Source organism: Lissotriton helveticus, chromosome 2_1 (assembly GCF_964261635.1).
Source record: "Lissotriton helveticus chromosome 2_1, aLisHel1.1, whole genome shotgun sequence".
Classification (NCBI taxonomy): Eukaryota; Metazoa; Chordata; class Amphibia; order Caudata; family Salamandridae; genus Lissotriton; species Lissotriton helveticus.
The window spans coordinates 1,937,866,247-1,937,881,038 of NC_136059.1; the positions used below are offsets into that span (position 1 = coordinate 1,937,866,247).

General features: G+C 46.2%; 1 protein-coding gene across 1 annotated transcript in view; it reads left to right on the forward strand.

Moving 5' to 3' along the window:
- The window catches only part of RNF150 (ring finger protein 150), a 421,265-nt gene that overhangs the window by 240,128 nt on the left and 166,345 nt on the right, over positions 1–14,792 (forward strand). Inside the window, exon 2 of the mRNA XM_078676863.1 lies at positions 6,243–6,493. Within this exon, the coding sequence (XP_078532989.1) occupies positions 6,243–6,493 (251 nt within the window). The remainder of the gene's footprint in view (positions 1–6,242; positions 6,494–14,792) is intronic.

A 14,792-nucleotide genomic window follows, 5' to 3' on the forward strand; every position in this document is an offset into this window, starting at 1 on the left:
ATAGCCATGTCTGAACTGGGGTGACAGAGTGGGCTAAAGAACGGTGATGGATTAAACCCAGAACCTTTGACTGGGTGTGAGTGTTTGATTGATTCAGATGCTCCGTCCATCACCACCCTCTTTTGTACCGCTTTTGGCCGCCATAAGTGTGGCAGGGTATGCTCAGACGTGAGTCCCTTGCTCACTTTGCCACTGGATTCAAGCAAGCCGGGCTGAAGACGGCTGGAATGCCAGAAACCGGTCCTCGGAAGCTTGTTTCCGATCCAGGGAAGACATGGCATGGCAGTTCGGGCTGGACTGTTCCCATGAGGCACAGGGTCAGACTGATTTGCATATAGCTATGTCTGAACTGGGGTGACAGAGTGGGCTAAAGAACGGTGATGGATTAAACCCAGATCTTTTGACTGGGTGTGAGTGTTTGATTGATTCAGATGCTCCGTCCATCACCACCCCCTTTTGTACCCCTAAATATTACATGGCATCCTGTAAGGACGCGCAGGATTCACAGTTCTCATTTAGAAATGGGACACCCAAAAACAAACACAATAGAACGTCCAAAAAAGATTGGCAGCCACTTTTGGAAAAAGTCTAATAACCCTATTGAACAGGATTAATATTACAATTTGAGCAAATGTTACCCTTGTAACAGCTACTTACAAACTGCTAATTTATCTCACACAAACCAGCACATCAACAGAATAAATAGAACAATGGCAAGCAAAAGAATGGAACTACTGTAGTCAACCTTAAATTGTGGCAAATTTACAATTACTGTGCTGGTCTGTACACGGTTGAAGTGGCCATGCACTCGCACAAATGAGAAACGCAAATACTGTCCTGGGAAACGCAAACTTTTAAAATTCCAAACTAGAAAGATGGATTTCCAGGCTGATAAGTCCTAAGCAGGAAAGAGATGAACCACTTTCACTGGAAACATTGTTATTTTGACTAAAGCCTTGCTGGCTCCTTACTAAAATCACGGAACACAACTCTCCCTCTTCTGCCCCAAAATCTCCCACCTAAATGGGTACCCATCCATCCTTCAGTCCCACAGCTTCATCTCTAGTCGACCTACAGGTCTCAGCTAAAATGACTCGTAAAGTTACTAATGAATTTTAGTGCTAGCTTTAGGTCTGCCCATATCAACTAATTGAAACTCAGTTGAATTATCGACCTTGGAAGGATGAAAGAGTGAGTTGTAACAGCTCACAGTGGAATCTTGCCACATACAGACCTGTTTTTCCTGTACTGGCTGTATCCGCGGCCTGCTCAGCTCCAATATTCACATCAGATGTCAAGAGCAAGGTCAGGATGCCTCGATATTAGAGGACGCAGTTCCGACTATACTGTTTTACATGTTTTGCGTGCAGAAGAGAAGCTTTCTTGGATGCCATGGTTTGGATTGTTGGTGTAATGCATTTGTTGGATGCCATGGTTTGGATTGTTGGTGTGATGCATTTGTTTTAGCTATGCTGGCTGTGCGGTATTTTTAACATCTATTATGGTATGTCAGGAGAGAGATGAACGCCCCAAAGTGTAGAAATACTGACAGATTACTGGAGCACGAGGATGTCATTGAAACAGGAATGAGTGGAGTTACGAGCGATTCTCACTTTGCACAGAAGGGAGATCCGCCTGCCTTTCATTCAGGCAAGCAGCTGATAACTATCTCAATTAGCGAGACCAGCTGTCTTTTTCCAGGGGCAAGTAAAGCTGGGGAATCTGCGACCCCCTTCCTAGAACTCTACGACCCCCCTGGGGGTCGCGCCCCACAGTTTGAAGACGGCTGCACTAGGGTGATGTGGTACTTTGGGATCCTGGGCCATGGTCAACTTTGTATTTTTTTTACTTTGTCCTTAGCAGTGAAGTTGGATCCCTAAATGGATGTTAGTGTCATAAGAAAAGTTTTCCACAAAGCCCTTGAGTTTTGCAAGGGAATGTTCCTCTATTCTGGGTTTAGGTGTCCTATAATAGAACCTCATTGTGAAAGAAATGCAGGCCTCGGTTACTTCTTTTCTTTAGGCATACAGACCAGGGCAAATTCTCAGTAATCGTCTGGGGAGGACAATGAAGTAGCTGGAATATATCGGCAGGAGTTTTGTAATACTGTTGCAAAACAACTAAGCTTAAAGGAACAAGATTTTGTATCCTAAAATGTGATTAGTATATTCATTCAGTAGAGACGTCCCCCTTGTTGTTGCGGCCTCTGATGGTAAATTTCTCTTGACCAGTGTTTAAAGCATGCTAAGTAAGGAGAAGAAGTACAGTCACATCTGAATCTTAGAAGGAAACCATGAAGTCTAAATAGTTTGGTTTCAATCAGTTGATTATGGACTTGGATAAAATTAACCTCAACGGGGACTTACTCGCAAACTCTGGTGGGCATTGTAAAGCTGAGATGAATGTTGGGGATGTCTTGTTACAACAGGAGAGTCAAATTAGTTTTGAAGATATCAGAGGATGACTAGTAACAAAATGTGTTTTTTTCCCTTTGCTTTTTTTAGATTAATTTTACAGTAACATGAACTTAGAAGAAATGCAAGGAAGTATGCTGCATCCCGCAGTTTGGCCTCAGACTTCCAGTTATGCTAGATAGACTCCTAGTAGTAGGGCTCTTGTCTATTTTGTAGCCTAGAACAAAGGAAAATGCGTGTTACGTTATGTGATGTATCTTGTAAAATTGTTTCATTTGTGGTTCTTACGTTTAAAATTGTGCAGCAAAACAATTATTTTAGTGCATACTTGCCTGCCATAGTAAAAACAAGGACATCTGCATTCAATATATATATCATGTCAAAGTAAAGAGAATGTAGGGACTCTTTCACAGTGGTGGCTGGCTTTTACCGGGGGCAGTGGGGTGGGGGCGAGGGAGCCCAAAAAAAGAAAATTTGACAATTTCACTTAACTCCACAGTGCAACGTCCTCCTCGCTCTGGTGTTTTCCAGGAAGCTCCTGATGCAGCAAACTGCACTACCCTATCCTGGCGCTGCTTTCACAGCATGAAATCAGCACCAGGATTGAATCAATCGGGCTCCCCGGCGCTCCTAAGAGCCCTGCACTTTCTCTAACCCATCTGTCTAAGAGAACTAGGTTAGAAAACTTTAAAATGTGCATATCTTGCTGGCCTCCCCAAGATGGCCTGCCAAACAGACATGTGGATTTTAAAGCACACCACTCCCTGCTGCTGCCGCCACTCGACAGCGTTAGCCCCACCCTGACACTTAGTTTGGAATGGGTTGCTGAAAAATAAAATGTAATAAATAAACTTTATTACTCTTTTCTTTTTCAGATCTGGGGCTTGTAGGGCGCCGCTCCTCCGCTCAAATGGAGGAGCCGCCCGGGCGGTCATCTCAAGTGCTTCTGCAGCTCTGCTAATGAAGTTCAGCACAGCATGCAGCCAATTTGTTGTGACCTTGCTAATGCAGATGCAGTGTTTCTAACTGTTGATAGTTAACAATCTCCATGTGCAGCAGGATGCACCTAATAGAGGCTATGATCTCACTCCTCCTTGCTCGTGGCCTTGAGGACAACCCACTACTCATCGTGATGCGGCTGGTGGCAAAACACAGTAGCTGTCATTTGTGAATTCTGCAGTTTTGTTCATGAACATGTAATACCGAACAGGTTTGCGTTCTATGTGTACAGCATTGCTTTACTTCACACACAAGTCCCCAATCAGTTCTTACCTCTTACTCCGATAGAATGCTATCCTTTGGAAGCCCCGTTGGAGTAGGATGCCATGATTTACTGTCCTGGTCAAAGGATCACCAATCACCAATTCATTTTATACCTGCCGCAGTGTTCAGAAAGCTTTCTCCGGTCCGTGATGCGATCAGGATGCTACCTTGATGGAACACATGCCTTCCCTTATGTATCACAATGAACTAGTTCCTAAGTAATAAGGATTAAGCAGTTTTTTTTAATTTGGTTTATTACTATACTATATATATATATATATATATATATATATATATATATATATATATATATATAATCTATATCATGGCCATATTATCGACTACCAAAATATTAGCATTATGAGTATACATGGGTAAGTATAGGTTTACAATGCTAAACTCCACAGATATTTTCTCTATATATATGTATCTATATTTCATTCCAAGGACCATAGATGTGTCTTTATACACACATACCTTAATGATATTCTGTTATCTTGTAGTCTATTTGGTCCTGATATTTTGGCTTGTTGATATTATTGTATTCTATATTTGACATGACCAAAACACACAAACTAACACACACACACACACACCCCTCCTTCAACTCGACGAAGGAAAGCGGCACATCAATTCCATACACAAGTCTTTATATGTGCAGAACAACGCATTCCATCGGAACGGCCTTTGTCAACTACCTTCAGTGGGGGGGAATGCTCTTATAGCCCTCGGCTGGAAGCTGGAGTGTAATAATATTATCCAAGCCAAAAGTTACTATAGCCTTAGAGCCTGACCTAGCGGGCTCTACCAGCCATTAAAGGCACGCTCCAGCGTTAAAGGCCTTCAGCTTGGGCCTTTAACAAAGGAGCGGGCCTTTCATGGCCGGTAGAGCCCGTTAGAAGGGCTCAAAGGCTATTAGAACATTCCGCCCCCAGAGGTCAGAATGTTCTAATTACTAAAAACAAAGGCCTCACGGAGCCCGAGGGGATTTAAATCCCCTCAGGCCCCGAGAGGCATTTGTTCACAGCAGCAGCTGTGAATGAAAAACCGCATTAGAAAGTTGTTCTGCTGGCTTCTATTTGCCCGTAGAAGCCCGGAGCACTGCATTGTCTGCAATGGAGTGCTCAACATTCTAATGTTTTAATACTAAACAAATCATTTTAAAATGCTTATAAAGGGGAACTAAGGAAAGGGGAGCTATAGAGATGCTAACTTAAAGTGCCACAAATAGTAATAATCAGAAATTATTCATTAACACTTAAAATATTAAAAGTAACAATTGACTAAAAAGAATAGCAACATCCATTTCGATTACAAAAAGTAAACTAACCTTGTGTGAAAAAAACTTTAAGAGTAGTAATTCTAATTTCTAATCAAAGTGGCTTAGGAACATCTTTGTAACTAACGTGTGTTTTACTAACTATATTTATTTGTATTTCAAGATTTTATAGAAACGAAGACACTGGGGACTATAATATATTTCTTTTAACAGCTAAATCAAAGGAAGAAACATGCGCTCTATCAAGTCTGTGATTATAGCATACACCTTTCCACCGTGGTCTATGTGATACATTATTTGCCTTTTTTCCAATTAGAAGTAATCTGCGGAAAAGTAATAGGTAACAACAAATTCCTCATCCCCCCCTCGTAGCTAACCTCTAACAAATGACCAAACTGGTATTTAAAAATGCACAAAAGATGCATATCGTACTATGCTGAAACAAAGCCCACTAAAATGAATGGTTTTCAGTTTGCCATCTAGAGCTCCTATGAACAGCGAGGAGCAGGGTTATGTTGCAACTTTCTACATTACCAAATGCTCCTTAAACAGACTACTATATAGGCCTGTGTTAAATTTCTAACATGCTGGAATGTTTCTTAACTCTCATTGAGATATAGCCCACTCCCTGAGTTATTTGCTTGCTATGAGCAGAACATTTCCCTGCTAAGAAAATCTTGAGGTGCCAAGTGCAAGATATAATAGATTATCCAATCTTTCAGTCACTTCACAGTGCTTCGAAACACTGGACAGTGAGGTGGAAATGGTGGCAAGAAGTATGGGGAGATGTGAAGAAAAGGACGCTGAAGGCGAAAGGATGGCAATAACCAATGGCCCACCTTAAAAGATTCCAAGTCTACCTCCTCCCTTGTTTACTTCAATACTGACGACATTTTTAGGTGTGGTGTTCCTGTATTAAAGGAAAAAGGTCACATACATGAGATAATGTTATGTTAAACTGAGCATATGTTTTTTGCATTTTCTTTCATCCTGGAATGTCTAAACGACTCCGCTGCAGAAACTCCTTTTTGTGGCTCAAGGTTAGTGGCGCATAGTGTTGTCCATAAGAGGTTCCAAACTGTAGTTATGAACAATGCGTCTCCAGGGAACATACTCTTGAGGCTGAGGTTTTCATTTTGCATTTGGTTACAAATTAATGCAATGTAACGGGAACCACAATGAATAAAAATGTAGACTCATTAATGTACCTCATTACATGTCCATGCATTGTATTGCTGAGCGTTATTCAGTCTAGTTTTCCTTCTGTTTCTCCGTCTTTTCTACAGGTATTGATGACATTGTAGCAATTATGATCCCTGAGCCCAAAGGAAAAGAAATAGTCGGCCTGCTCGAGAGAAATATCACTGTAATGATGTACATAACTATTGGGACTCGCAACTTGCAGAAATACGTCAGCCGTACCTCCGTTGTGTTTGTTTCGATCTCCTTCATTGTGCTGATGATCATTTCGCTCGCTTGGCTCGTCTTCTACTACATCCAGAGGTTCAGATACGCAAACGCGCGGGACCGGAACCAGGTGAGGACCATGTTCTCTTCATGCTCTGTCACATTGGGCGGGCCTGTGAGGTCATTGCCACGTACTGCGGCCACCGCCATGTTGAAATACTGATTGGGCCCAATTGAAAGATATTTCATTCTCTCCTCATCACTCGTGTTTTTGGACCTTGTTGTGCTACAGGTACAGGGGTGGATTGTGGGTGTAAGGGCAGAGGAAGTAGGTTTCATGTAAAATGCACAGTGGGGTGGGCTGGTTGGTGTCAGATGACTACTAAAGGGAAGGTGGTTTTACCGAGTGGTCATTTGTAGTATAATTTTGCATGTGTTGTGCTCTAAATCGTTTTCTCAATGCTGCACTTTGTTTGTGGTCTAGCACGAAAATATTAAAAGCAAAAATGGCCCCACCAGGATGCATTTCCAGTTCTCCCTTTTTTACTCATTTCTTGTTTTTTGCACTTTAATCCACTGCTCACAAAGTCCTTGAATTGTCAACATCTTTACATTTGAGTTCGCTCCTTTCTATTTAGATTCCTGATACCAGTCTGTAAAATGCTTTAGTGTGTTTAAGGAAATCAAAGCTGCAAGATATGCCCACATCATAATTTAGTTCTCTGCACGGTATTTTCATAGAGCATTTTCAGCAAACATTATAATTAGTGGTGTTCCATCCTGTTCCGCTCTTTGCCAGGATTGACTCTCTGTGGTTTATTGTTAAATTTATCAAGACAAAAATATAATTTCATCGCCACAAAGAGGTGGTGAGATACAGTACCTTCCATGTTGAAAGCATCAGACTCCTCATCGTACCTCTTGGTTAGTATGTTGCTTGTTCAACCCCTGTGCACTTCCAGCAATGATTCACTTGTTGCTATATTTATGCTGCTGCTTCAAATCAGTGAAATTTTTGGTGTGTCTGGTTTAAATGTGCTATAACTAACGTCATACCAGAAATCTCATGTGTTTGAACATTATAGTCGCACATAATTACATATTCAATGACCTACCTAAAAGTGATATCATTCCGATGTGGGAGTTAACCACCAGTAACATCATAATGATGAAATTATGCAAATATCAGTGAAAGTGCTAGGAGTATCCTAAATATTTCTGAAGTGAATGGAAACTTTCAACGAGCATTTATATTTACTTCAAATTCTAAATCTGACCTGTTAATGCAATGAAATAATTAAAACCTAGCAGATTATATGCATAGATTCTCTCTTTGGCTGTAAAGTGTCATATAGGTAGATTGCGACAATATTAATGGTCCCATAGGTGAGCACAGCGGAGATGGAAGCCGCACATTTACACCCTTCTAAGTATATGCCTATGAACTAATTCTATATGGGTGGCAATAGCTTATCAAACTTTACCCCTACTACAAATAAAAGTGATGGACTAATGAATATTTGTTTTCATTAATTTGCCTAAGACTTTCAATATCCAATATTTTTTCTTCTTTTTAAAGCTGATGTAACACGTTACAGGAATTAAGTGAAATAAAACTCTAGCTCCAACTTATAACACTTATCCTATCCTTAACGGCTCCTCCTCCAACTCCTATTTTTTTAAATTCATAATGCACGTTTTTAATTTTAAACAGTGATTTTCCATAATCTTCATTTTATTCTTCAGTCTAACCTTTCGTCAGTGTAGCATTTCATTATTTAGGATTCGTTTTTATAAATTATGTTTTATAGTTTCTTCATTTTTACATACAACCTTACAGGGAGGACACCTTATATGAAGGATGTGACGCATCAGAGCATAGGTTGTTCTTGATATCCTAATATGAAAGGTTAAAGACATTTGTATCCTATAGGTCATGTTATCTGGTATTGGGATCAACTGGAACAAAGAGTGAACCCTGTCTGTGTCAGTACAACGACGTACAGTAGGGTGGATTTCTCAGTCGCACTGCATCACAAAATCTTGCCTTTTCTATTAACATCAATTCATGTTCTTTAAGCCTCACCTAATCCGGGTTAGACACAACCAATGATTGTGATGTGTGTCTATACCTTATTGGAAATTATAATGGCCCAGTTGTCAAGTGATACTACATTTTGGTAGGGGTAAAAGTACCACGTTTGTTAGAACAAGTCTAGCTGTCCATCCATTGGGTCTTTTGATCTTTCTCAGGCACTACCTAAATTTTCTCCTTCCTTTACTATGGACCGTAAGCTACTTTTTACAAAATTGTTTAAGTAGAGTGACGACTGGTCAGAAAAGATGCTGAGGAGTCCCCACGCCTTAGACCTCCCTGTTATGCGCCATACACTTAAAGAACAAAGCCCTGGGCTCCTGGCTGCTTGTTGCCGGCTCCAGCTTCTCTCTGCAGTTCACTTGCTCTTTGCAGCTTGTTGTTGCCTAATTTCACCAATGCTGCTGGGTTTCCCGCTCTCATTTTTATTTTTTTTGTTAAACAATTTTTATTGCAGAGTCATTTACAGTATACAGTGCAGTGTTCAGCATCTCACAGTGCAGAGTCGTCGTTCTCTTATCACAGTCTAGATGTCGCGTACACAGCCATTCAGCCCACATCCCGGAGGTCGGGCGGCGTTATTCTGTTATAGTTTGCTCTCCTGGCTGGGCAGGTTGCGGTAGTTAACATATAGGGCTCTCCGCCCTCTGCTTTCACTTTTTCGCCCCGTACCCCGCTGCTACTCGGCACAGTATGTACATGGTCCTCTGCAGGATCCCAGTGTACTTTCCTCCCACCCCCTCCACCCCCAGTGTCTACGTCTACGTCTGGTGCAAGGATGTGTGCCTAAATTGCGGGATTTCGGAGCGTCTGCATTTTATCATGTGTGTGTGTCCGGTGTAGGTGTCTTGGTTGTGACCTTCGCTGCTGAAGTCCCCGGGTTCTCCGCCTCCTCTTCCCCCTCCTCATCTACTGCGCTATCTCTCAGTGCCTGTACTAATGCTTCCCATGCCATCGCAGCGTCCTGCGCTTTCTCGTCTGAATGACGGCGGGCTAGTTGTTATCTGATTGTACTCTCCGCTGTCGCCCACTTCAGAAATTCATTCAACCACCTCCGATGTGTTGGCCCTACCTTCGACTTCCACCCCTTGGTCAGCTCTCTCTTCGCTATAAGTAGGCCCATGTCGATGAATTTGCTTGATAGTTTGTTCTTGCGTGTATGTGGGAACCAATGTAAGATGGTGACCGCGCTGTCGTACTGCAGTTCCCTGTCCGCCACTGCATTCAGGGTGTCCCCTATCTCTCTCCAATACACTTGTAAGCATGGGCACCCCCTCAGCATGTGTACAAGGTCCGCTCTTAATTGGTTACATCTTGGGCACGCTGCGTCTTCTGCGCCAAAGTACGTTGCTATTTTACTCGGGGTGAGGTAAGCCCTATGAAGGATATAGAGGTGTATTAGTTGGAAACGCGCGTTTCTTGTGCTCTTCCTAGCCCTTCGCACTAGCTGGGACCATGTCGTGTCTGGGATTTCCAACTGTAGGTCTGTTTCCCATTTATTCTTCAGTGATGTAAGTGGTTGCAAGGTTTCCGTGTGCATTCTGGAATAGAGGCATGTAACTGCTACAAATGTGCCTGCCGCCATCATTGTGTATTGGCACGCTAGTGTCGTTGTGGGTTCTATCAGCCCCTCCCCCCAGTGCGCCTGTACGGCTCTCACCACTGCCGCATGTAGTAAATAGTCTCCCCTCGGAAGGTCGTATCGCTCCTGTAAAGTCTGGTACGGGGTTAATACTCCGTCCTCATATAGATCCCCCACCATTTGTAACCCTGCCTCTTGCCACAGTCGCAGCCTCGACCAGTCCCCGCCATGTGGGAGTGCTGTCACCATGCCCAGCGGGATTTCTGGCGCATACGGGTGACCGGGTCCAGCACGCTTTTGCGAGCGATTCCAACACAATGGAAGCGTCCGTTCCTCTTGGGTCAGCCCTCTTAGCAGTAACCTTTGTTGCAGGGTTATGTACGCCAGGGCGTGGGGTGCCATTCTCCCTCTCCTGCTCCGGGCCACGGTATACCCTCGCTATTTCTTGTGTGAAGAATTGCAATTGAGCTGCCAAGTAGTAGAGCTCAAAATCCGGGACCGCCAGTCCACCCTCATCCTTCGGGCGAGTCAGTGTCGCCAGTGCAATTCTACGTCTGCCCGTTCCCCATAAAAAGGACACTATCGTCGATTTTAGTCGTCTGAAGATTACTCCAGGTATCCACACGGGGAGGGTTCGAAAGAAATATAATAATCGCGGCAGGGCAACCATTTTTAGAAGTGCAACCCGGCCCGCCATCGAGAGGGGTAAGGTGGCCCAGAAGGACATACTACTCTGCAATGCGCAGATACAGCGACCTACATTACCGTCTAGGAGGTCTGCAGGTTCGTGGTATATATGCACTCCTAGGTAGCTCAGGCAGTTGGGCTCCCATCTAAGTTTCGGGTGGAGTGGGGGGCTCTCCTCCCCCCTCCTTGGAGGGAAGAGGCAGGTTTTTGTCCAGTTAACCCGCAGTCCTGATATGTCGCCGAAGCGCGCTAGCAGTCTCTCTGCGCCCTCCACAGCTTCCTCCGCGTTGTCTAAGAAAAGGAGGAGGTTGTCTGCATATAGGGAAATGTAGTGGTGGGTCTCTCTGAAGACCAACCCGTTGTAATGTTTACCCCGCCTAGCCATCACTGCTAGAGGTTCTACCGCAGGCGCAAACAGCAGGGGAGAAAGTGCACACCCTTGTCTGGTGCCTCGAGTCACTTCATATTGATCCGATACTAAGGGTCCGACCCTCACCCTAGCCTTCGCTGAAGAGTAAAGCACCTTCGTCCAACCTATATATCCTTCACCCAGGCCAAAAGCCTGCATCACCCTATATAGGTAGTCCCATTCCAGGCTGTCGAAGGCCTTCTCTATGTAAACCGCCAACACTAGGGGGGCCTTCGCGCCTGGCGGTGGGTCATCTACTAGCCTGAGCAGCCTACGGATGTTGTGTGTCGTGTTCCTCGCGGGTATAAAACCCGATTGATCCTTATAGACCAGGTCTTGCATATGGGTCAACAGTCTGGTGGCCAGTACAGTGCTCAAGATTTTGTAGTCTGTCGTTAACATAGATAACGGCCTATAGGATGCAGGGTCTGCGCTGTCCCTTCGCGGTTTCAATAAAGGGATCATTATGGCTTCGCGCATTGATTGGGGAAGTATGCCCTCCTCCCTGGCTTCATTATAGATTACCTGAAGTCTCGGGGCCAGGTGATCTAGGTATCTCCCGTAGAATTCAATGGGCAACCCGTCCATCCCTGGAGTTTTGTTACGCGCCCTTCGCTTTATCGCTCCTCTTATTTCTGCCAGGTCTATTGGGCCGCCTAGGGCGTCAGCCTGTTCTTGCTCTAGTTGTGGTAGCTGCAAATCGCTCAGGAAATCCTCTATTGCCTCAGTCTGGTTCCCCAAGTCAGTCCTATACAATCTCTCGTAATATGACCTGAAGCAGTCCAAAATTCCTGACTGTGTTTCATGGGTGCCGCCACCATTCCCCTGCAGGGTCAAAATCGGTTGACTACTCCTATTGGGGTTCGCTAGCCAGGCCAAGAGTGATCCAGTTTTGTCCCCCTCAGCAAGAGTCTTCGTTAAGTATGTTTTATAGTCGAAGCTACGAAGGCGCTCCACCTCTATGGCCACTGCCTCCCGCGCTTCACTCACTCTCCCCTGTAAGTCAGGGCGGGGCGGGCGTTCTAGTTCCGCCTCCCTCAATTTACGCTCAGCCTTATCTAAGTCTTCCACCAATGATCTGCGGGCTCCTGCAAATTTCCCTATGCAGTGTCCTCTTACTACTATTTTAAATGCATCCCATTCCACTGCTCTGGAGGAAGCGGTACCCTCGTTCTCTGCAAAGTATTGAGTAATCCGATCCTCCAGCTCTACGCGGAAGGGTGGGTCATCCAGCGTGTCCGGCCGTAGCCGCCACGTCGGAATCTTTGAGGGTTCATTCATCCAGTTCAGTGTCGGGAGTATAGGGTTATGGTCAGATATCGTGCGTGCTAAGTATTCAGTCCGGGCCACCGCTGGAAGTACTGTTTGAGAGCAGAGGAAGGTATCAAGGCGGACATGGAGGTCATGTAGGCTAGAGTAGAATGAGTAATCCCGCTCTGTCGGATGTTGCGTGCGTCAGCTGTCTGTTAGGTCCCATTTTCCCTGCCATTCCGTTCTGCACTTTGCCAACCGGTGAACTGGGGATGTGCGTAGTGGTGGGTGTGATCTATCGAGTGTAGTAATTTCTATTGAGTTAAAGTCCCCCCCATCAGTACAGGACCCGTGAAGTAGCTGGCTAGTGCTCTGGAAAGCTTTGCGAAATATGTCGCCTGATCTATATTCGGCGCGTAGATGCTACTGAGCACTATGTGTCGACCTCTAAGCAGTCCCTCAACCGCCACATATCTCCCATCCGGGTCTTCTGTGTGCCTAGTGACTTGGAAAGGGACACCCGCTCTCACCCAAATTAGCACACCTCTAGCAAAAGCAGAGTACGTGGTGTAGAACAGGTGGCCACTCCATCTGCGCTGGAGCGCTATCCCCTCTTTCCTTGTTAAATGGGTCTCTTGCAGGAACGCTATATGCACTCCTCTACGGACTAAGTAAGAGTGAATCTTGTGTCTCCTTGTCATCGTATTCAAGCCCCGCACATTCCAGGACACACATTTTATCGATCCTGCACTAGCCATTGTCCCATTGTGTTTGGTGTAGATCATCAACAATTCGCATCCAGAAACCAGATGTGACACCGTCCCCACCCATCCTCAACATTCCCCCTTCCCCCCCTCCCCAAACTACTCCTTGAGTTACCCCAACTTCTCCAGGCCACCCCTCCCCCAGAACAGGACCGAACTGCAGAAGAGTCGCTCCCATCCAAACCATCGAGCAAACGTGCTCTCAAATCCCCCTAATTCGTAGTCGGTGCTACGGAGGCCTTATGGGCCATGGGGTGCGTGAGCTAACCTCTGGAACCTTCAAGTGCAGTCCCCCTGCCCCGCAATACGCAATATGACTCACGATATTCCAGTCTTACAGCGGCCTGCACCAGAGTTCGTTGGAGCCGCACTAGTCGTTGTTACCCCAGTCAGGTACCATGCCTAGGATTCAGCTCCCAATGATTTCACCTGACGTCTGCGGCGTGACCTTCGGGCCCCTGGCCCCGCCCAGCTCCGACAACTCAGTGTCCGAGCCCGTTCCCTGGCCCTCCGAGCCCGATTCTCTCTCCGATTGAACCAGCGCCGATCCCGACACCTCTTTTACTGCCTGCAGTTCTGCTCTTCGTTCGTCCGCTGTTTGGGAGTTCGTCAGCCTTTTGGACACCTGTCCGCGTCCTCGGTGCCTCCTCGACCGCCTGACTGATTGTTCCTGGCGCGCCTCCTCAGCCCGGAACCGAGCTCCACCCGTGCCTGCTTTATAAGTGTCCCACCAGGTCCATGCCTCTGCTGCCGTTGGAAAGAACAGAGCTTTCTCGTCTATCACTACTCGGAGTCTGGACGGGAATAGCAGCGAGTACTGTATGCCCTCTGTGCGCAGTTCTTTCTTGATAGAGAGGAAGGAGGCGCGCATTTTTTGGGTCTCGAACGTGTAGTCCGGGAACAGCGTGACTTTGCTGTTGTCCACTTGGAAGGGACCTGCATCCCTGGCCCGTTGCAACAGCCAGTCCCTGTCCTTGTAGTGAAGCAGCTTGATGACCACGGGGCGAGGTGGGAGACCCGGTTGCGGGGGTCTCGATGGCACGCGGTGCGCCCGCTCCAGAGTGGAGAAAGGCCCTCCGGGCCACCGCAGTCTTTAGCCACTCATGCAAGTAGCCCACCATGTCCGTGCCCTCTTTTATTTCCGGCAGGCCCACGAGGCGCACGTTGTTCCGCCGGCTACGGTTTTCAGCATCCTCCGCCCGCCTCTCCAGGGCTTGAATGCGGTCCAGCGCCTCCATGAGTTTCCCATCCATCGACTTCTGCGCTGGCACTATGTCTTCCAAGGTGTTCTCCGCTTCCTTGACTCTATCTGTCAATTTCGCATGGTCAGCCCGCAGGAGCCCCAGCCTCGTCGACACCTGCGCAATGTCGTGGTGTAATGCATCCCTCGTGGCGGCGATAGCCTCTAGGATCCGGTCTTGCATCTGTTGCAGTTCCGTTGTGGACTGTGTAGCGTCTTCGGGCGTCTCCGTGGCACCCTTAGCGCCTTTGGGTTTTCCCATCTTGCCCCCGCGTCGTCGGTCTGGGCTCTCAGGGATGTCCAGGGGTTGTCGGTGTTCCCCGCTGTGGGTAGGCCGTGGAGCGCCAACTGGGAGGGATCAGCCCGGGTTCTCCTGCTGGGCCGTCTTCTCTATGGGGTCA